Source organism: Canis lupus, chromosome 37 (genome assembly GCF_003254725.2).
Source record: "Canis lupus dingo isolate Sandy chromosome 37, ASM325472v2, whole genome shotgun sequence".
Taxonomy (NCBI): Eukaryota; Metazoa; Chordata; class Mammalia; order Carnivora; family Canidae; genus Canis; species Canis lupus.
Genome location: NC_064279.1, coordinates 26192690 through 26215989, shown reverse-complemented (window position 1 = coordinate 26215989; position 23300 = coordinate 26192690). Strand labels below are relative to the sequence as shown.

Sequence of the window (23300 nt, the reverse complement as noted above, 5' to 3'; positions counted from 1 at the left end):
GGGCGGGGCTGCGGCCGCCGCGCGGGCTGCCGGGAGGCGGGGGCGGGGCCGGCTATTTTGGGCTCGCGCCGCGGCGACGTCATCCCCGGACGGGCGGGGGCGGGCTCGGCGGCGCTCAGGGGCCCGCAGCCCGCGGTGCCTCGGCCGCTCTCCCGGGCGCGGGCTGGGCGGTGGGCGATCGGCGCAGGGCGCTGCATGGCCGCGCGGACTCACGGAGCCCCCCGGCCTGAAGCCTCCGCCTCACACCTCCGCTCCCGCACCGGGTCCCGACAACAGGCCGCCCGACTCCCCGACGAGGTCAGACCCGCCGGCCCGCGCCGCGCCGAGCTGCGAGTCAGCCCTTACTTGTCTGATTCTTCCTTTGACGGACGTTCGCCTCCCGCTTGAGACAGTGAATTCCACGGGACAGACATTGTGTCCCCACCACCACCTTTTTTTTTTTTTTTTTTTTTGCACAAGAGTATGTGGGGCAGTTGTAGGGTTCAGGAATAGCCTTTGGATGATTAAATAACGAACAGGTTGGAACCTCTTGTTGACAGTTTTGACACATCGCGGGGAGGTGGGGTTAAAGGATAAAACGAAAACAGGAAAAGGAAGTCCCCCAGATGGAAGGTTTTGTGGTTTTTGTGGTTGTGTTCCTCGCAGAGGGATCCCAAATAGACCTCGTCCATCTCAAAATGACTCCTGGGTTCAGGCCTCGTGGGAGAGTTAGAGAACTTTCCAGAATTGGCTCCTGCTTGATACCATCCAGGCTAAACCACAAGTATTAATTGAACGTATTCTACATAGTAGATGCAGGCAGGATGTGAAAAGAATATGATCTAGTCCCTGGTCCATAGAGCTCCGACTTGATAAGATAACAGCCCAACAATATAGTCCACTGGGAAATCCCAAGGTTTTAAAAACAGACAGAACTGGGTCTGCAACCTGGCACTGTTGCGAGACTTGGCAAAACCTCTGAGGACTCAGTTTTTCCTACCTAAATACAGGTAAATGCCTAGGGCTGTTTGAAAGTCAGATAAGGTGTGCTACACACTATGTCTGGGTCTTAGTACATATCCTCTCCATGAGCGTGATTGGCCCAGGCAGTCATGCCTATGTGAGTCCAGAAGAGTGTTTTTCTGGCTGGGTGACCCAGAAATGCTTCACCAAAGATTGAGCCACACATGAGGAAAGAAGGAAGTGTGCATTTGTCCACTTTCCCTGGCTGCCCACAGTCAGAGACTTCCGCCTGTTTGGGCAATTCCCATTGTGTAGGCCTTGCTGGGAGGCAGGCCACCACCTGTCACAAAGCCCTGACACTTGCTGTCCCAGACATCTCAGCTCCGGAGGTACAGGCAAAAGCCATACGTCCTGCCAATTGAAAGCTCCAACTGGGACTTTGAATGTGGAGCAAGCCACAGAAAAATTGAGAATTCTGGAGTGGTTGTGACATGGGAGCCAGCAGTGGCCTCTAGTGTGTGGAGGAAGAAATGTCAGTGCCTGGTGGGGAGGGAGCCTCATTGCAGCTCCTTGTTCTGTAGGGAACCCCCTTCTTTTAGGCAGACTGTCCTGTGCCCTGACCTTGACTAGGATGCCTAATGCTCAGCTTCCCTTGGTCCCTATCTGTTTGTGGAGCCTCACTTGGCATCCCTCGTATTAATTCTGTGTGCAACCCAGTGTCTCTAATTTGTGCATGTATGTGTGTGTATTGGAGTGGGGGTGGGGGAGTGTCTTTTTTGTTTTAATTTGCCAGAGCTAATTTTTGCTGTTTACAAGAGCCCTGACTGGCCTTGGTATAAGAGGAAGAAATAGGGTAGATCACTCCAAAATTTTCCAAATCTCTTTCTCCTTACTTCTCTTATCTCAACAGACATTTGTCTAGCATCTACGGTGTATGTGGTATTATATTAAGAATTAGGAATACAAAGGGGTTTAAGTTCCAGCCCTTGTACTCAAAGAGATAAAAATCTAGTTGGGACATTGACAAGTGACACCTGAAGGAAATGATATCGAGCCATCTAGCAAACCAAGGGTTAATTTCCTTTGTTCGCAAGGAAAGACAAAGAAAGAAAGCAGTTTTTTAAATGGCCAAAAGGTGGGGATCCCTGGGTGGCGCAGCGGTTTGGCGCCTGCCTTTGGCCCAGGGCATGATCCTGGAGACCCGGGATTGAATCCCACATCTGGCTCCCAGGTGCATGGAGCCTGCCTCTCCCTCTGCCTGTGTCTCTGCCTCTCTCTCTCTCTCTCTCTGTGTGATTATCATAAATAATAAAAAAAAGACCATTAAAAAAAATAAATGGCCAAAAGGCTCAGACAAGACAGTTCACAGAAGAGAAAATGCTGACTTTTAGACATATGAAAAGATGCTTGATAACAAGAGAATTATAAAGGAAAGCTGCAATAAAATGCTTTGTTTCACTTATCAGATGATTGACAAAGATCAACAAGTTGTATACACTGTATGGGCAAGGCCCCAGGCATAGGCGTGCTAGCACACTGGTAGTAGGAGAGCAGCATGGGGCATGTCAGAGTTAAAGGTGCATAGTCTTTGACCCAGCAGTTCTGATCCTAAGAGTTTATCATTGAACGTATGTGCAAAGAAGTATGTACAAGGGTTCCAGAATTTGTTTCCAAAGCAAAGGATTGGAAACCTAAATACTCATTAATAGTAGACTGGTTAGGGGCACCTGGGTGGCTGGTTAAGCATCTGCCCTTTGGCTTAGATCCTGATCCCAGAGTCCTGGGATGGAGCAGGGAGCCTGCTTCTCTCTCTCCCTCTGCCCCCCCCCCACTTGTGCTCATTCACACTCTTTCTCTCTCAAATAAATGTTTTTAAAAATAGTGGACTGGTTAAATAAGCAATGATACACTATGCAATGGAATAATACATTGTTACCAACAAGAATGAGGTATATCTATATGTACTGATAGGGACAGTCTTCAAGATTTCTTGTTAGGGATCCCTGGGTGGCGCAGCGGTTTGGCGCCTGCCTTTAGCCCAGGGCGCGATCCTGGAGACCCGGGATCGAATCCCACGTCGGGCTCCCGGTGCATGGAGCCTGCTTCTCCCTCTGCCTGTGTCTCTGCCTCTCTCTCTCTCTCTGTGACTATCATAAATAAATAAAAAATTAAAAAAAAGATTTCTTGTTAAATGAAAAAACGAGGGTAAGATAAAATGTATCTAAACATGTGTGCCCACCTTATGGATGGTTTCAGTTACCCGAGGTGGACCACAGTCTGGAAAATGGTGATCCTCCTTCTTGTATCATCAGAAAGTCAGTAGTAGCCAAGCACCATATCACAATACCTCCACCTCACTTTATCTGATCACGTAGGTATTTCAGCATCTTCTATTGTCGTAAGGAGAGGAGTACGACATGAGATATTTTGAGAGAGACCACATTCACATAACTTTTGTCACGGTATATTATTAGACTCGTTTTATTTTATTTTTTAAAAGATTTTTTTATTCATGAGAGACACAGAGAGAGAGGGAGAGAAAGAGAGAGAGAGAGAGAGAGAGAGAGGCAGAGACACAGGCAGAGAAGCAGGCTCCATGCAGGGAGCCCGACATGGGACTCGATCCCAGGTCTTCAGGATCAGGCCCTGGGCTGAAGGTGGCGCTAAACCGCTGAGCCACCGGGCTGCCCTGTTTTATTTTATTATTAGTTATTGTTAATCTCTGGGCCTGATTTACAAGTTAAACTTTATCATAGGGATGCATGTATAGCAAAAAACATGGTATATATGGGTTCTGGTACCATCCATGGTTTCAGGCATCCATTGGAGTCTTGAACATATCCCCCATGGATCAAGGGAGACTACTGTATACACATTAATATATATGTAGATGTCTCTGGAAGGAAACACTAACAAATTAATAGTGGAGGCTGTCAAGAGGGGAACAAAAGAAGGGGACTTATTTTCACTTACAAACTTCTTTTTGCTCTTTGTAAACCTTTGTACCTTTTCCATTTGGAAGCATGTTCACATAGTAACTGTTCAAATATATATATATATATATATATATATATATATATATATAATCATATATAATCATAACATAACATATATATATATATGATTTTTTAAAACTGTAGTTGAAGAAATACTGGCAAGAAGCTGAGCGCCACAAGGTAGTTCATGCCAAGTTCCAAATGAGTGTTAGACAGTAAGGTGCTGGGCGAATCTAGAAGGGGGAGCTTTCCAGGGCGGATGGTTCTGGGTGGCTGTGACCTAAGCTGGAAGGAATGGCAACATTGAGACAAGCAGGGGGAGGCAGCGTTCCAGAAGGAGGGAATGGTGAGAACGTAGCTTTGGAGACAGGCATGTTCTTGACACCCCAGAGATGAAGGAATAAATGTGTTGGGTGGAATCCACTTTGGGAATATGTCTCTTGTGTCTGCCTACAGGAGGTAATTGTACCCTGGTTTTAGAAGCATCGGGGATGAAAGCGCCCTGCACTGAGGGAGTCCCCGGGAGCCAGGCTGGGTGGTGCTCCTGGCTGTCCCGTGGAGGTCTGGGTTGCCACCTCCCACGCCCACACCCACACCCACACCCAGTCCAACTTAGGCCTGCCAGTGCCTGCCAGCAGACTTACTAGCTGGGAGGCCTGGAAGGGTCTGAGAGGAGATAATGTGGGATATGAGGCAGAGCTGATGAAAAGGAAAGAACCAGCTCATGCTGTTTCAACTGCCCAGGGCAGGTGGGCTGGTGCAATAGATGGAGGGATGCCTGGCCCCCTCTCTGCTGCCCAGCCACCCTGGCTGGTTAAAGACCTCACATCCTGCTGGGCTTTTCCAAGCCCTTATCTCACCTCCTATGAGATGTTGGGGCTGGGGGCCCTTTCCAGAGGGCATGGAGAGCCCCCAAACCTGGCCCCAAAGATGCTTCTGCCCTGGTTCAGCCCCAGAGGCTGTGTCTCTGCCCCACCTAGTGCCCTCCACCTCAGCGCCTAGGCAAAGGAGCGTCAAGCGTCACCCCCTCCTTGCCTTTGAGGTGCCTGAGTCACTGTCTGGGCATTAGAGATCTGGCAGGTTCTGAGCCGCGTCTGGAGGCGTGCCTGGAACTGCTGTGGCGGGAGTGGGGAGGGCAGCTGAGGGAGGGGAGGACAGCACCATAAGCTTCTGTCCAGGCTGACCTGGGTTTGAATCCCAACTCCTCCATTTGTAATTGAATAACCTTGAGCAGGTGCCATAACTTCTCTGAACCTCAGTCTCCACGTCTGTAGAATAGGCATTCACTTAGCAAGTCTATTCAATGACCATTCAACACATATGTTGCCTAATATGTTCACCCAGCAACATTCTAGGTGCTGAGAATAGAGTAAGCCTTGTTTTCCTGAGGCTTCCAGTCCAGTGTGTGTAACTGTATTTACCTCAGGATTTTTTTTTTTAATTTTTATTTATTTACTTATGATAGTCACAGAGAGAGAGAGAGAGAGGCAGAGACACAGGCAGAGGGAGAAGCAGGCTCCATGCATCGGGAGCCTGATATGGGATTCGATCCCGGGTCTCCAGGATCACGCCCTGGGCCAAAGGCAGGCGCCAAACCGCTGCGCCACCCAGGGATCCCTACCTCAGGATTTTTTTTAAGATTTTATTTGAGAGAGAGAGAGAGAGCATGAGCAGCAGGAAGGGGGAGAGGGAGGAGAAGCAGACCCCCTCCTGAGCAGGGATCCCCAATGTGCGACTTGACCCCAGGACCCTGGATCATGACCTGAACCCAAGGCAGATGCTTAAACAATTGAGCCACCCAAGGCTCCCCCACCTCAGGATTAAACAAGGTAATATGGGTACAGGGCCGAGTACATAGTAGGGACTCAATAAATGACAATGTTTCTTGGGATGTGAAGGGCTCCCAAAATGACCCATCTTGACTTCCCAAGTTTGAAACCAGGTGAGAGAGAGAAAGACCCAGGAGTCAGAGATTTGAAAGTCAAGCCCTTTGATGAGGGAGAAAAGTGGATGTGAGGGTATAGCTGAGCTCCTCAGCCAAAATGGGCTTCTAAATACTGCCACTGAGTTAAATTACTCCCGCGCCAGCACCACCACACACGCGTACACACAAAACCACAGGCGTCTCTCTCCTCAGGACAGAGCTGCCCCCGTAAGCTTACACCGTCATAGAGGAGTGGAGAACACTTGCTCTCCCTGGGCAAATAATTGCAAAGTGGAAGGAGCAGGCTGCTGTGCTGGGCCTGCCCACTTTCTTCCCTAAACCCCCCACCATCTGTTGCTTTCATCCCATCCTCTGCTTACTACAGAGTTATTATCTGGATAAGACAGGGATAGGTGATGCTACCGGGAGTCACTCCGTTTCCGGTTTGGTTTGAGACAGGCCCTGAATGCTAGACCTGGTGTGGGTATGCGTTTGCTCCGAGCTCCAACCCCCCACCTTCCCAGCCCGCTCTGTCTCTCACTTGCTGCACCCCCTTGTAGCTAGGCCCCCTTGCCAACTAGCTCCTGCCTAGGTTCAGACAGTGGGAGCCACCAGCCAGAGATTGAGGGTGTAAGGAAGGAGAAGCCAGGGTCTTTCTCCCCCTCTCTCTAAATCAGGGGGCACCTCTGGTTTAGTGGTTGTGTCACCTCCGTGGCTCTGGATCTGCCAAATATCCCTCCCTCCTTGGTTCCTCCTGCCACCTCTGAGCAGCTCCACTGCGGCTCCAGCTCCCACCCGGCATCTCAGCTCCAATGCTCTGGCATCACCAGAGCTTGGCTCCTCCAGCCGTAGGGTTGCTAGCAGCATCCTGGTGTTGCTGACCTTTCGGATGCCTTCCCAGCATCCAGTCTGAGGAAAGGGGAAGCTGCAGAAAGGACAGATCTGAGGGAAACACTAAGCATTGAATCTCTTTGGTGGGAGGCAGGGATTGCCCTAGTTTCAATTATTCTAATGGTTAAATCATCCCTCCAGCCACCAGAGGCTACAGAAAATCCATATATAAGGATTTTAGGGCCAGCCGTCTGGTTGGAGGTGGGGGCTTGGAGCTGTGCTTGCATAGCCTGAGGCATGGAATTGAAATAAAGGTCACTTGTCTGTTATCAAAAAGTGGGACTATCGATGGAGATCACAGGGAGGTCAGCCCCCACCCCAGCTGTTTCCCCATTGTTGCTGCCACTGGGCCACCGTTCTGCCTTAATGCCAGCTTCTGGACTCTCGATACCCAAACCTCCTGCCTGAAGGAGACAAACCTGTGATCTGTGGGACGGGACTAGTGAGCACCAGCTCTGTCTAAGGCACACTGCACACCCTCCTGGCCTCACTAGACTCTCCTTGCAGCGCTGTGTGGCTGGGACCAACGTCACCCATGTCCTGCCCCAGGGCTTCCCTGTGGGCACTGCCTCCTGAGTGTGTGCCACCCAGAAGGGCAGGGGCGTTCGTGCTTCATGGGGGGAAGGCTTAACCAATGGAGGAATGGGGCCAGTGCATACATTTCCCCACCCTCCCGTCCTCTGCTGCCCCTTCACCCAAGAGCTGATCCCGAGATGCCATTTATTCTTCTCCGGGGTAAATTCTGTCTCCTTCTCTGCTTTAACCTCCTTGATCCCCATTGTGCTTCTTTTTCTTTTTTTTCTTTCTTTCTTTTTTTTCCCCATTGTGCTTCTTGGAACTTCACTCTTTCCTAAAATCTGGAACCAGATCTGGTTTCTGGGGAACCCAGGTTAAGATCCCAGCCTTCCTATCTCTCTTGAAGCAGAAAGCCCTGCTCTGCAGATTTTCCCAAGAGCAAAAGACACTTGCCAGACGGTAAGGCCACAGCACTTTATTTAGGACAGGCACATGGGGTTCCCCTAGTATTCATCTCCCTCCTCTTCTCCCTCCCCCTCCACGCTATCCATGCCCACCTCCTCGTAATCCTTCTCCAGGGCAGCCATATCCTCCCGGGCCTCAGAGAACTCCCCCTCCTCCATGCCCTCGCCCACGTACCAGTGCACAAAGGCCCTCTTGGCATACATCAGGTCGAACTTGTGATCCAGGCGGGCCCAGGCCTCGGCGATGGCGGTCGTGTTGCTCAGCATGCACACGGCGCGCTGCACCTTGGCCAGGTCGCCCCCGGGCACCACGGTGGGCGGCTGGTAGTTGATCCCCACCTTGAAGCCCGTGGGGCACCAGTCCACAAACTGAATACTGCGCTTGGTCTTGATGGCGGCGATGGCGGCGTTGACGTCCTTGGGCACCACGTCGCCCCGGTACAGCAGGCAGCAGGCCATGTACTTGCCGTGGCGGGGATCGCACTTCACCATCTGGTTGGCGGGCTCGAAGCAGGCGTTGGTGATCTCCGCCACCGACAGCTGCTCGTGGTAGGCCTTCTCCGCGGAGATGACCGGCGCGTACGTGGCCAGCGGGAAGTGGATGCGAGGGTAGGGCACCAGGTTGGTCTGGAACTCCGTTAGGTCCACGTTGAGGGCCCCGTCGAAGCGCAGGGAAGCCGTGATGGAGGAGACGATTTGGCTGATGAGCCGGTTGAGGTTGGTGTAGGTGGGGCGCTCGATGTCCAGGTTGCGGCGGCAGATGTCGTAGATGGCCTCGTTGTCCACCATGAAGGCACAGTCCGAGTGCTCCAGGGTGGTGTGGGTGGTCAGGATGGAGTTGTAGGGCTCCACCACGGCTGTGGACACCTGGGGGGCGGGGTAGATGGAGAACTCCAGCTTGGACTTCTTGCCGTAGTCAACCGAGAGCCGCTCCATCAGGAGTGAGGTGAAGCCCGAGCCGGTGCCCCCTCCGAAGCTGTGGAAGATGAGGAACCCTTGGAGTCCTGTGCACTGGTCAGCCTAGAAAGTAGACGGTGAAGAGAAATGTGGGATATGAGGCAGAGCTGATGAAAAGGAAAGAACCAGCTCGTGCTGTTTCAAATTCCCCAAACATTTCTTTCATTGAATCCTTGTGCTTTTCCAAGAGCACAAAACAGATCCTCATAGGGAGGGCCCACTCTCTCTCCTCTTGTTCCTCTTCCTCTCTAAACCCACCTGAGGTCTCTAAAACAGGTCTCTAGAATCTCATGACATAGTCACTTTTGTCACCATAACTTGCCAACCCCACCCAGCTCCATACCTGTTTACCCCTGATTTAATTTCACATGTTTCTGGAGGGCTTCCGTACTGAGATCAACAACCCAGGAACCTGATCCCCCATCCTCAGTGGAGGCCAACTTTGATCATAGAGCCCTGGGTCAGGATTATTTGGATCCCTGCTTTTCATTGGGATTTCTGCCAGATCCCTGCAATTCCTATTTTAGGAATGCGTAAGGACCTCCATAGCTTGGCCAGGCAGCCCATGGTCATGTTTGCCCTGGTGGCCATTCTGCCAGGCCTCGGGCTAGTTGCTATAGGAGGTAAAGAGGACACCCAGCTCCAGGCTAGAGCTTATACCTCCCCTGATCAATGTGTAGGGCCCCCCTCACTGGTCCTGATCCTACATCTTTAAAACTCATCCAAAAATAAAATAAAACTCATCCAGGAGGCTCTCCCAAGGGCTAAAGCTGCTCTTCCTACATAGTGTCCAGATCTCTTCACTACAGGAATCCAGATTCCTCTTTCCCCAGCCCTCAGCCACCACCACTCACCAGCTTCCGAATTCGGTCCAGTACCAGGTCGATGAGCTCCTTTCCAATGGTGTAGTGACCTCGGGCGTAGTTATTGGCAGCATCTTCCTTGCCAGTGATGAGCTGCTCTGGGTGGAAGAGCTGGCGGTACGTGCCTGTCCGAACCTCATCTGCAATGGGCAGAGTTGTTTTTTTTTTTTTAATTTTTTATTTATTTATGATAGTCACACACACACACACACACACACACACACACACACACAGAGAGAGAAGCAGGCTCCATGCACCGGGAGCCCGACGTGGGATTCGATTCTGGGTCTCCAGGATCGCGCCCTGGGCCAAAGGCAGGCGCTAAACCACTGCGCCACCCAGGGATCCCAATGGGCAGAGTTTTAAACGCCTCCCTGCCCTTGCAGCCTGGCTCCCCAGGTTACCCAGAAGGGGTGGGGTCACCTGGCCCCAGGTCCTACCCTAGGGGAGCCCCATTCGGGCTGATGCTATTGCCCTTGACTCTTAGTATTCTTGGACAAACAAGAAATGGATATGGAGCAACCCTGAGACTTTGGAGCTGAGTGGCAGCAGATCTATGTTTGTTTGTTTTTAAGATTTTATATTTATTCATGAGAGACAAAGAGAAAGAGGCAGAGACATAGACATAGGGAGAAGCAGGCGCCATGCAGGGAGCCCGATGTGGGACCCGATCCCCAGACCAGGATCACGCCCTGAGCTGAAGGCAGGCGCTCAACCACTGAGCCACCCGGGTGTCCCAGATCTGTGGTTTAATGGGCTGCCACACATGGGAACTACAAATTCTAGTGCTCTAGTTATGGAGAACGGCTTGCTGTGGTACCTGGGACAAGGTGACACATGTGGCAGAGACTGAGCATCACTCACCAATCACAGTGGGCTCCAGATCCACAAACACCGCCCGGGGCACATGTTTCCCAGCCCCAGTTTCACTAAAGAAGGTGTTGAAGGAGTCGTCCCCTCCACCGATGGTCTTGTCACTGGGCATCTGTCCATCGGGTTGTATCCCATGTTCCAGACAGTAGAGCTCCCAGCAGGCATTGCCAATTTGCACACCGGCCTGCCCCACATGGACTGAAATGCACTCACGCTGAGCAGGCAAAGTGCAGAGAACACTCTTAGCAGAGAGGAGACTGCCGTGCCTGGTCACGGTTCCTGCCTGTAATCCTTTCCTGAGTGGCTCTCTGGCTGAGGCCAAAGGTTCCTGCCCAACTTGCCCCCTCTCCTGTGTCTAAGCATTGACTGGTGGCCTCGGAGGTCCACAGGCAGTGGCTCCAGGGGGCTGGGCCCAAACTGTCAGGAAGCAGATGTGGGCAGTTCTAAGATTATAGTTTTGCTCAGTGACTAAGCGTCTTAAGGAGCGTTGAAGGGGTCAGATGAGTCTGGCAGAGCATGATAGTCAATCCACCCGTGTTCAGAAAAAAAAAATTAAGGGCCATTGGCGAGAAAAGTAAGATCCAAGGCAGGTTTCAGGGATCAGAGGCAAGGGAGAGGTTTTGAAAGCAGGAATATCTCTAGATTCGTGCTACAGCTTAGAAATGCCAGCAAGGAAGGGAAGAGTGGACCTGGAATGGAGGGGGATATGCTGTTTTTTCCCCTCTTGGGTGTGCATAATTCTGCAGTGGAGTGGAGTGGGGCTGAGTAGATGGTCTTCCTCACATGATTCAAGGCTGGTGTCAAAGAATGCTTGGCCCCTAAAGCAGGACAGGCATAAACTGCTTGGTCCCAGAAATCAGAAAGGTCAATGCTTTCTCCTGGGGAGCCCCATGAGAATCAAGAAGGTTGGACTTCTGGCTTCATCAAATATTTTGAGGCTCTGCTATGCTCCTGACACTGTGTTGACACTGGGGATACATGGCACCTAATGCATGGTCCCTGGCTTCAGGTGGCTCACTGTGGGGGGCCAGGAGAGTTTCACACATTAACAGGTGTGTGACAGTGTGGTAGGTGGGGTACCAGACTCTGCCTCCTTGCTCTCCTTGAGAACTAATTACCACAGGCCTTAAAAACAAAATGAGCATATCCATCAGGTTTCCCCAAGCTTTAACGCTTAACCATGTGGAGGATGTGGAGAAATGGGATCCCTTAAATAGTTGGTAGAAGCCTAAATTGATTATCTCTTTTGGAGAAAAATTTGGCAATATCTAGGAAAGCTGATGATTTTCTTGCTCTAGAGAAGTTCTCACACAGGTAAACAAGAATAGGTGCAAGAACAGTCACAGCACCATAGCAACGGAAGCCAATTAAATGTCCTTCCACAGGAGAAAATGGATGAGGAATGATTCAGAAGTAGAAATGGATGAGTTACAAGAAAGAATCTTACCAGAAAGTTCTTACCAGAAAAACACAAAAGCAAATTAAGGAAGAATCATACCATATGATACCATTTATAAAAATCTTTAACTCGTAAAACAATGTTGTGCGTCATTTACAGATAAATTTATATTTTACTACATAATCTTGTAGTGTGTATATTACAAAAATAAAGCAAGAGAAAATATTAACACTAAATTTGGAACAATGGCTCTCTCTATAGAAGAGGGAGGTGAATGCAGTTGGAGAGAGATTCTATTTCTTAAGCTGGGTAGCAGGTGTTTATTATATTGTTCTTTACACTTTCCTGCCTGGAATATTTCATAATTTTTTTAAAAGATTTTATTTATTTATTCATGAGAGACACAAAGGGGGGGGGGCAGAGACACAGGCAGAGAGAGAAGCAGGCTCCATGCAGGAAGCCCGACGTGGGATTTGATCTCAGGTCCCCAGAATCACGCTGTGGGCTGAAGGCAGAGCTAAACCGCTGAACCACCTGGGCTGCCCATATTTCATAATTTTTAACGAGGATACTTTCTCCATAAATTTAACACTTGACTGACTTTTTAAAAATGTGACACAAGGGCCTTGATTTGGATTTTGAGATGACTGGGATTAAATCATGCATCGTTGTTACTTCTCTACTTGCCTTGGGCAAGAGCGTTAACCCCTCTGTGGGCCTCCCAACATCCCATGAACTGGGGCAATAATAAGAGCCCCCCCCCACAGAATTCTTAGGAGGATTTTTTTTAAAAGATATTATTTATTTATTCATGAGAAACACACACACACACACACACACACAGAGGCAGAGACACAGGCAGAGGGAGAAGCAGGCTCCATGCAGGGAGCCCGATGTGGGACTGGATCCCTGGTCCCCAGGATCAGGCCCTGGGCTAAAGGCAGCGCTAAACCTCTGAGCCACCCGGGCTGCCCTCCTAGGGGGATTAAATGAAGAAATGCCTACAAGTTGCCTGGCTCACTGTATGACACAAACTGGGTGCACCATACATGTTGGGTCGCCTTCCCAACTCCCATCCCCCAACCTCTGCGGTCATTAAAAAGAGAAGGTAATGAGTTAAGCTGGGGATGTTTAGGGACAAAAGGATTCCAGAAATCCCCCTATCTCACAGGGAGGACTAACAGGGCTTACCAATCCACTGACAGCCCAGCACCGGCTGTTGTAACCAAGCCCGCCCAGGCTCTGTCTACAAAGCCAGACACCATCTTGGCCCCTGTGACTGCTGCAGGCCCACACAAGGTGTCTCTGACCTCTTGGGTATACTTGAGATGCTAGAAATGATACCCCTTACTGTGGGGCAACAGGTGCAGGGCAAAGAACTCAACCCCTGGAATCACATAGATTTAAGGTCAAGTGCCCATCCCCCTATGACCTCAGACAAGTTATTTCTCTTCAGCGTCTCTAGTGCCCTTTTCTTGAATGTAGAAATAGTATGATCTTGTACCTGTTGGGCTTTGTCATTATGCCACTTAGTTCCCCTGTGCTAAGCATTAATTAGGGACCCTATGCTAAGCACTCCACCTGTTATCCCATTTCATCTTCGTGACAACCCTATAAGTGGGTACTTTCATGCCACCATTTTGCACATGAGGAAACTGACCCTCAGAGAGATTAAGCAATGAGCTCAAGGTCATGAGTAAACCAGTGATATTCAGAGTGAGAACAGCTTGGCTCCAGCCATGTTCTTCACAGCTCTTCTATCCCTCCTGATGGGGAGCCTGGCAAAAGATACCAAATGAGCCCCCCACACAGCCAGCTTTCAATAAGCAGGAGCACCTTCCCTTTCCCTCCCCTTCCTCCTCACTCTCTCTGTTGAAATAAGGGATCAGATCAGACACATCAGCTGGGCAGGGTGGTAAGGATGTGTCCCTACAGCTGGGAGGTGAGATGAGAAGCCAACAGTAAATCTGCTGTGGGGCCAGGTTTGTAAAGTGCCAGCACTTCCTGCTCCAGTCCTGCTGAGTCTATACGCCCTACCCCTAAATTCAGAGCCCCTCAGCAGCCCTGCTCCTGAGCAGAGGCTCAGACCCACGTCCTGGTTCCCATAACCCTGTCCTCCACCTCTGCATGCATTCTCACATACCTATACACTTGGGGAGCCACACTCACATCTGGAAGTCTTTCCTTCTCCCCACCTCACCTGGCCACACACCAGCCCCGGGAACACTTGGACTCCCCAAGGGTCCTTCACACCACCCACCTAGGGCCACTAGGATCCTCGCTTGCAGGCCCAAGCCCCCAACCCTGCTTACCATGCTGCTTCACTTGGGGCTGGCTAGGATTGTCTGTCTATCTGTCTGTCTGCTGTTTGATGAGAGGCAGATATGGGTCTGTGAGAGACCCACTGGCCTCCTTATACTCTGCAGCCGGCTATCAGCTGGGAAAATGTTGTTAGAAACAGCCCCAGGAGGGCAGGCTTGTTGACTTGGTTACCAAGTGCTGGGCCTGGGCTCAAACAGGGCAGCAAGGTGGGGTGGGTAGAGGAGGGGCTCCGCTGCTCACCCCACACAGGTACCCAGGCCCCTGGGTACACAGTGTCTGCTCCTCAGTCCCATTTCCTGGTGGTTCAGCAGTCTCTAGCAGGTGGGAGAGGATTCAGACATCAAACCCCCTGTGCTCCAGCTGCAAGGCCAGCCCTAGGGTTGGTGAGGACTGGAAGTGGAATGGGGGTGGTGCCAGGAAGAGTGCACTGAACCAGAAATAACGAGTCCTAGGGCAAGAGATCAAGCCCCAGGGTCTTCTGGGTGGAAGCTCAGAACATTATAGGCCATAGGGAACTAGAGCTCAGGCTCAGTGCCAGCTCTGGTATTTTACGTCTTTTCCCACCTCAGTTTTCTCATCTGTAGAATGGGGAGAGGAAATATGGTGAGGATGAAACAAGATAAACTTCTGTAAGTGCTTAGTCTAGAATTGCTGTTGTTCTCCACAGGGAAAGCAAGATGAGGAGCAGGGGTTCAGGGCTACTCCTCGGGGTCTCTCCCTATGCCAAGCAAGTGGCTGCCAGCCTCGCTTGGCCTTATTTTCCCACAGGAGTCTCCCTATGGCCTTACGCAAACTTGTGAAATACAAGTGTTAATCTCTCACGTTTGTACCCCACTTTGTGGCTCTTAAGGTGACTACACCCCTTACCTCCTTTGAGTCCCTCAACAGCTTTGTGAGGTAGGCAAGGTGGGGCCTCCATTCCCCCTGAGGAAGAAAAGGAAATGGAAGCCTCTTGCGTCTTGCCCAAGGTCACATGGGGGCTCATTAGTGGTGGAATTAAAATTCATCTGGGACTCAGGCTCCATGCTTCTCTTTCCACAAGGCAGAGCTCTGACTGTTCCTCACCCTCTTCCCGTGTCTTTATCTCCTTCCTTTCCATCTTAAATTCCTTGGTGGGTCATGATCATTCTCTTGCTTCCCTCCAGCTTTAGCATCCTCATCGACTAAACCACAACCCTGGTTCATCGTCACCAACTCTGTCTGTACTGACCCAGCTAAACAGTAGCTACAGAAAAACCCAGAACCAGGCTGGCTGATCTGACTTCAAATATATGACCGCTAACCTCAAATGGATGCTAATGCTGCCTGGAAACCACACTACGTCTCTCCAGTCATTCTCCAATTAACAACCATGACCAGGAATAGGAATGCCAGATTTAGCAAATAAAGGAATTTTATTTAGCAACCCTATCCATGAAGCAGTTGCTAATATGGAATTTCAGTCATTGTGGCAAATGGTGGGGAAGCTATTTTGAAGTGGGGGCTTTTTCAGAGCCCTTCTCAACACAGGATGCCAGGGAGTGACCTAGAATATCAAGATGGTTAACTCTGGTTTTGGCTGTGGACTACAGTCATTGTTCTCCTAGCTGGAATTAAGAGGCCAAGATCCCCAGAGAGAAGAAACAGCAAACCAACACTTCAAAGGTACGTAAGCCCAGCCTACACTTGGTTGATCCACAAAGCCATAGACTTCAGGAATTGTTTAACAGATGGAAGGATTTGGGACCCAGAGAGCCCAGTGGCCCCCCAAAACCTCTTGTCTAGCACTTCAACTTCCCTACTGGCCTTCAAAGTTCGGTATCTGAAGAGACAACATAAACATCACCAATTCTGGAAAGGAAAACTATCTTTAAGGTAGGCCGGGGGAGGATCTTATGTACGATCAAGTAAAGAGACTGAGATTTTTAAAGCATATTAATATATCTCAGTTATAAAATGAGAGGAAATCCTTAATTTCTTCAACAAATATTTATCGGGTATGTCCTATATGCCATGTACTGTTCCAGGTGCCGAGAATACAGTGGTGGACAAAAGGTTTGTGCTTATAAGGAGCATGCATTTTCATGGGGAAGACGGATAATGAATAAACAAACTAGGCAATTTCAGTTAGAAATAAACACATGAAGAAAATAAACCAGCATAATGATGCAGAAAGAGATAAGGAGGGCTACTATTGCCATCTAAGAAGCTGATGTCTGAAGAAAGGAAGGAAGGAAGCAAACAAGCAAGCTAGCTGATGTTTTAGCTGAAACCAAATGCCAAGGAGTCAACTATAACAAGATGTGGATCGTAGTGCTCCAGATCAAGAGAATAGTGGGGACAATGGAGAATAGTGAGGACAAATGAAGCCAATGGTGTGTTCAAGGAGGGTGGGGGAGAGCTCTACAAGATGAGAACACAGAGGTAAAGGAGTCTGGGAAGAATGGCTTCCATCACTGGGGCAATGGGAGGTTTAAGCAAGCATCATTGCCTACTTTGTGTTTTAGACAGATTATTGCAGCTGTTGTGTAGAGGATGCATTATAAGGTTAATCAGGTCCAGGGGTTCAAAAATAGAAGCAGGAAACCAGTTAGGAGGCTACTTCGGGCATCCAGAAATGAGGGACGGTGGCTTGGACTGGGGTAGGGATTGTGGGAAGTAGCTGGGTTCAAAGTAAAGTTATAGGACATGCTAACGTGGGGTGTGCAAATCTACCCAACAGCCTTACCTGCCCCCTGACTCTTTTTTTTTTATAATATTTTTTTTTATTTATTTATGACAGTCACACACAGAGAGAGAGAGAGGCAGAGACACAGGCAGAGGGAGAAGCAGGCTCCATGCACCGGGAGCCCGATGTGGGATTCGATCCTGGGTCTCCAGGATCGCGCCCTAGGCCAAAGGCAGGCGCCAAACCGCTGCGCCACCCAGGGATCCCTGCCCCCTGACTCTATTTCATTTTTGCTGGCTGAAACTCAGGGTCCTGGGTTCGTATAATTATTTACCCTCCCACTTGCTCAAGGAAGATGGTCTTTCCCCAGCCCTAGGTGTGAGTATAAATTAGTCTAAACCATTCATGGTAATTCCATTCGCTCCTTCCAATGACTGGTTGAGGCAAGGCACTAGTGACACACACGAGAAGTCTGCAAGGGTGCTTGAAGGCAAGGTTTTTCTCCCTGGTAAAAAGATTATGGGAGGAGATCCCCCTTCCCAGCCTTAGTAAATGAGGACATGACACTTGGAGCTGCTGAAGCCATCTGGTGATCATAAGGAAAGACATCACCAGCCCACTGAGGATGTCAGAACAGATAGCTGGAAATGCTGGAGTTGTTGGTAACATCACTGAATCAACCCTGGAAACTGCCCTCCACTCAGATTTCTTGTAGGATAATAAATATCCTCATTGTTTAAGCCTCTGTTAGGCTTTCCATTACTTGCAGCCAAGAAATTTCTAACTAAAAAAGAGAGGGAGGAGAAAGGGAAAGAGGAATGTAGGATGAATCTAGGGTTTTAACTTAAGCACATGGGTAGAAGACTTGAAAGCCTTAGGACAGAAGCATTTTGGGCAGGGAGCAGGACGAGGGTAGGACATTGGGAGTTATACTTTGAATGTGTTATGTTTGAGATGCCTAACAGACTTTCAAGTGGTAATGTCAGAAAGTAAAATAAGCATGTGAGTCTGAAATTCAAAGAAGTCCAAAAGGACATATAAATTTGAGCAAATATATAAATTATTAGCATATAGGTGATATTTCTTCCTGTTCTTTTTCTATGGTTTGAGAATGTATACACTCTAGTTCTATCCCTTTTTGAATAACCCTAAAATGTCACAGTAACTTTTTATTAAGGACATTTAAAATATACCCAGGGACACCTGCGTGGCTCAGTGGTTGAGCGTCTGCCTTTGGCTCAGGTCATGATCCCAGTGTCCATGATCAGGTCTTGATCCCATGATCGAGTTCTACATTGGGCTCCCCACAGGGAGCCTGCTTCTCCTTCTGCCTGTGTCTCTGTCTCTCTCTGTGTCTCTCATGAATAAATAAATAAAATCTTTCAAAAAAATAAAAATACACCCAAAAATAGAGATAATGTAACAAAACCCCATATACTTATCACTTACCTTCAATTGTTCCTTCAGGGAGAAAAACAAATGAAAAAAAGAGAGGCCCTGGGAAACACTCATTAGCGGTAAGCCATCAAAAACCACCAAGAAGGAATGGCCAGGACCAAGAGGGGGATGTGTCACTGAAGCCAAGAAGAAAGTGTTTCAAGGAGGCAGGAAGAATCAGCTATCTCTACATTGGTGAGAAGCTGAGAAAGATGTAGAAACGTGACCTTTGGCTTTGGCCGGTTGGAAGTCACTAGAGATTTTGGCAAGAACATCTCAGTAGAGCATATGAACCAAGCCTGCATGAACAGTGAAGAGAAGAGAAGACATGAAGATATCCCTTTGGAACGATTGTGCTGTAAGGAGGAGGACAGGTGATAGATGCTCCATCCAGTCTAAAGAAATGGAAGGATATGTACTAAGGCCCTGCTCCACCTTGCCCAGATGGAATCAGTGGAGACCTTTTTAACTTGAGGACCTTGCTGCAGCGCTCCAAGACGAGGTGAGACTCTGGGAAGGGGTTAGAAAAGAGGGAGATAACAAAGGGCAAGGGGAAGAGGGAGAGAGATCCAAAGAGAGAGTGGTCTGCTGGACACTCCTGTGGAGTAGACACACTAAGCGGTGATTCAATTGGAAAAATGAGGAAGTGCCTGGCATCATCTTCTAGATGATGTCCATGTATGTGAATGTCTAAGTTTTCAATCTGGTAATATGGATTGTTAGTGTACACCCACCCAGACATTGTGACCTTAATTCAAGAGATGCATTCATACTCACAATCGTGTGCACATGTACATGAGTGCACACCCACACACACATAGAGTCAGTCAGAATCTGTCTCCCACTAACATGCCTTGGACGTTTCTCCCTGCACCCCTGTCTTCTCCATCTTGCTTGCCCGAAGTCCTGCTCCAGGTGGGGTGGGTGGTTATAAACTCCTTGCTACAGGGGGCCAGAGTAATGTAAATATGTTACAATTGAGTATATGATGGTAAATGGTAGATGGAGTGATTTGGAGCAGCTTGCTGTCCATCCTAAGAAGGGAGCCATCACCCAGCTCTATCTGTTGCGCACTGGTTTCCTACTGCTATTGTAACAAATTGCTACAAACTTAGTAGCCTAAAACCACACAATGTTATTATCTTACAGTTCTGGAGATCAAAAGTCCAAAATAGGCCTTATGGGGAATGCAATACTGTGATTCATAAGAAAAATATTTATTTGGTTATTCAGATGACTAAAATATATTCCTCGTATATATTTGGTCTTTGTCTAGGATTCCTGGCTCACAGCTGCTAAAACCCTTGGAATTCCATAAGGGTTGAGAATGATGAAGATATGTTTTGTTATGTTAATGAGGTAACTTTTGGAAATCACCCTAAGGTTGGGGGCTGGTTGCCAGTGGAGCCAACCAAATGTTAGAGGGTTGGAATCTTCAGTCCCCTCCAACTCCAGAGAGGGGAGAGGGGCAGGAGACGGAGCGCGAAACATGGTCAATGGTCAACCATGCCTATGTAATGAAGCCCTCATAGAAACCCAAAAAGATGGAGTTTGTGGAATTTCCAGTTTGGTGAACATGTGCAAATACTGGGAGAGTGGGATGCCCAGAAAGGGCCTACAAACTCCTTGTCCCTTCTCCATACCTTGCTCTCTGCATCTCTTCCATCTGGCCATTCCTGATTTATATCCTTTTTTTTTTTTTTTTTTATTCCTGAGAGACAGAGACAGAGACACAGGCAGAGGGAGAAGCAGGCTCCATGCAGGGAGCCTGATGTGGAACTCAATCCTGGGACTCTAGGATCATGCCCTAAGCCGAAGGCAGACGCATAACTGCTGAGCCACTCGGGCGTCCCTATATCTTTTTATAATAAACCAATGATACAGTAAGTGAAATGTCTCTCCAAGTTCTGTCAGCCACTCTAGAAAATTAATTAAACCCAGGAGGAGATCATGGGAACCTCTAATTTATAGCCAGTTATCAGGGGACCAGGTAACAGCAAGGGTGCTGGAGAGGCAGTCGTATAGGACTATACCCTCAACCTATGGAATCTGATGCTATCTCTGGGTAGGTAGAGGCAGAATTGAGTTGAATTCTTAAGACACCCTGCTTGTGCCTGAACAATGTTCCGTGGTGTATGGGGAAGCCATCCCTACCCCACCACCCACTGGAATTAATACCAGAACCTATTTAGGTACAAATAATCTAGAGATTCTAGGAGAATCTATCCCTTGCCTTTTCCATCTTCCAGAGGCTGCCCATATTCCTTGACTCTGGCTTCCTTCTATCTTGAAAGCCAATAATCGCATCACTTTGACCTCTGTTTCTGACCTCTCCTTCCCTGACTCTGACGCTCTTGTCTCCCTCTTCCATTTATAAGGACCTTTGTGATTATATTGGGCCCACCAGAAAATGTAGACCTCAAGGTCTCTACCTTAATCATATCTGCAGTCTCCTGGCATGTAAGGTAACAGTCACAGATTCCAGGTATTAAAATGCGGACTATAACTCTGCCTATCACAGTTGCTAAATGGGACTGCAGGTCTCATATAGCCAGATCTCCCAATTTGCTTCAAGGCAAGCTAGAAATCTGGATTGTTATATGACTATGCAGAAAGAGTTAACGCAGCAGGTTGAGACTTCTCCTTAGAAAGGTCTGCTTGTAAGACAAGCCCTTGTCTTGGCTCTTAAAGTGTTCCAGGCTGGTTTGTTGTGCCTAGACTGTGTGTATAAAGAATATGGTTTATGCTGTGGGGCACCCGGGTGGCTCAGTCAGTTAAGTGTCCAACTCTTGATTTCGGCTCAGGTCATGATCTCAGGGTTGTGAGACTGAGCCCCAAGCCAGGCTCTGTGGTGCTCAGCACAGAGCCTGCTTGGTATTCTTTCCCTCTGTCCCTCCCCAAATGTTCTCTCTCTTAAATAAATAAATAAATAAATAAATAAATAAATAAATAAATAAATAAATCTTAAAAAAATATATGGTTTATGCTCAACAGCTGCTTTTCTCCTAGACTCTGGAATTTGGGTATGTGCAAGGCAGAGGTGTCTATGTGACCAGCCTTCACTATAAACCTTGGGTGCTGAGTCTCTAATGGGCTTCCTTGGGCAGAAACACTTGCAGGGAAATGTTGCCCCATTTTCATTTTGGAGGCAGAGTGTGCTGTGAGTCCCCCCGGAAGGGAGAGTGCATAGATTCCTTCAGATTCTGCTTGTGTCTTTTCCCCTTATGATCCAGCTGTGTAGCCTTCCTACCTCTGTAATAAACCCTAGCTGGGGGGTACAACTTTATGCTGAGTCCTTCTAGTAAATCTCCTGACATGGGGGTCAGGTTGGGGATGCTCTAACACAAAGGTAGTCCCTGATTTTTCTTTCTACAGGCTATAGGGATTAACACTGTGAGGGTCAAACAAAACAATTCTGAGAGGGAACCTGGCCTCCAGGCTGCCAATTTGCAATTTCTGGCTTCTTAGAGTTCTACCCTAATTTTACTCTCATCTCTGAACTGAAACAATTCTTCTGACACACATTTGCCAAATGCTTACCATGTGCTAAGCACTATGCTAGGATCTAGGGACACAAAGATGAATAAGACACAATCCTTACCTGGAATGAGTTTGCAATTTATAAGACGGACGTGCACACAAAAACTGCAGTGTGGTGTGCTAGCGCACTGAAGTAAAAGAATAAGATGCTCTGAGAATCCAGAGAGCCACTTACACAGCACTTTTGCCGTGTCTGTGCACATCCCTAAATTCATCTAGTCCTCGCAATGTGAAGTTATCCCTGTTTCACAAAGGAAGGACCTGAATCTGAAGGTCAAAGGAGTTTGGGGTTTTACCTGAGAGCTCAGGTCTCTTGCCAGACTCATTCTGCTGGGGTAAGGGTGTCTTACCCCATGAGGGTAAAGGAGGTCCTGGGAAGGTCTGTAAGAGACTGTATGTGCTGGAATCACCAAGGGTCCTTCTCTGTAGAGATCATGACCCCATTTCCCAAAGCAGCCTCACAATAAAATATGCCCTTGCCACTTTCCATTTTTATAAATGAGTCTTGTTCTCCCAACCATGTGGCAAGTCTACCGAGAAGAGAGACCTTGGCATATTGCACTGTATTCCTTCCCATGTCTTGCCTAAGTAAGGTGTCAATTAGCTACTCTGTTGATAGGAAGTTGCCATTGCTAGTTATTACAGCCTCCTCGGTTGTCATGCCAGACAGCTCTGGCCCTAGGAAACCTAGGTTCTCCGTGGTAGGAGAGGCAGGTGAATCTTTTCCAAGTGACTAGCCTGGGAGACAGGTTTCTTCAGGGCACGTTGATGGGCACACGGGGCACTTCCTAATGATTTCCCCAGCGAAGGGAGACAGAAAATGTAAGGCATGCAGGGGAAAGCAGATGGAAAAGCCCGTCCTTGCAGGAAGTGGAAATGAAACATTGAAGGAATAACTGCCATAGAGGCCTCCACCTGAGCCCTAAGAGTCAAGACGCGGGGGGGAGGGTGGGGGGGTGGTGAGAAGGAGAATATGGGAAAGTCAAACCAGCTATAATACCAGAATCTCCACTTTCTTTTTTCCTCTTCAGAGTCAACACGCGTTTGGATACCTCCCGGCAACACTTTCAGTGTGGAATCATTATCTCCTTTTCACCGATGAATATGCCAAGGACTCAAGGAGGTTAGGTCGCCCGTCCAAGGTCGCAGGGCAGTCGGGATGCGAATCCCGGTCCTGAGGGCTCGGTCCAGAGCTCCGGCGGCTCTGGCAGCGGGGCAGCGGGCCGGTGGCGGTGGCGAGGGCTCGCTGATAGTGACGGCGCTGATGACGGGGCCAGTGACCCGCGGGCCGGCGGCGAGGCGCGCCAGATGCCTGGGGTCGGCCCTCGCGGACAGGCTGCGGGGCTCGGCGCCCTAGGGCACTCTGAGGGATCGGCACCCTGGGGCTCAGGCTGTGCAGCTCCTGGTCCGCGGCCGCCCACAGGCATTGGCGAAGGCCAGCCGTCCCGGCCGAGGACCAGCAGGCCGCGGGCCGCGGCAGGGGGCTCTCCGGGGCCTGGCCGGAGCCTCCAGGGAGGCAAGGCGGGGAG

General features: G+C 49.1%; 1 protein-coding gene and 1 long non-coding RNA gene across 4 annotated transcripts; one reads left to right on the top strand and one right to left on the bottom strand.

Annotated features, from left to right (window-relative positions):
* The first annotated feature begins 3 nt into the window (after nt 1-3).
* Nucleotides 4-23273, top strand: LOC112656374 (uncharacterized). The gene is made up of 5 exons (XR_007409022.1): nt 4-989; nt 15293-15791; nt 18262-18733; nt 19508-19590; nt 22803-23273. It is a non-coding gene; the product is annotated as an uncharacterized LOC112656374 (long non-coding RNA).
* On the bottom strand, nt 7725-22969 carry LOC112656371 (tubulin alpha-1B chain). Of its 3 annotated transcripts, none has more exons than XM_049106818.1 (4): nt 22772-22969; nt 10418-10640; nt 9545-9693; nt 7725-8753 (listed from the first exon to the last, which is right to left on the bottom strand). In XM_049106818.1, the coding sequence occupies exons 2-4, from the start codon at nt 10536-10538 to the stop codon at nt 7773-7775; spliced, it is 1251 nt and encodes a 416-aa protein (XP_048962775.1). In that variant the 5' UTR covers nt 10539-10640; nt 22772-22969; the 3' UTR covers nt 7725-7772. The 3 variants fall into 3 exon arrangements, with proteins under 3 accessions (XP_048962775.1, XP_025297465.1, XP_025297467.1); XM_025441680.3 differs by lacking the exon at nt 22772-22969 and adding an exon at nt 14138-14155; XM_025441682.3 differs by lacking the exons at nt 10418-10640; nt 22772-22969 and adding an exon at nt 15015-15071.
* Nucleotides 23274-23300: the final 27 nt, after the last annotated feature.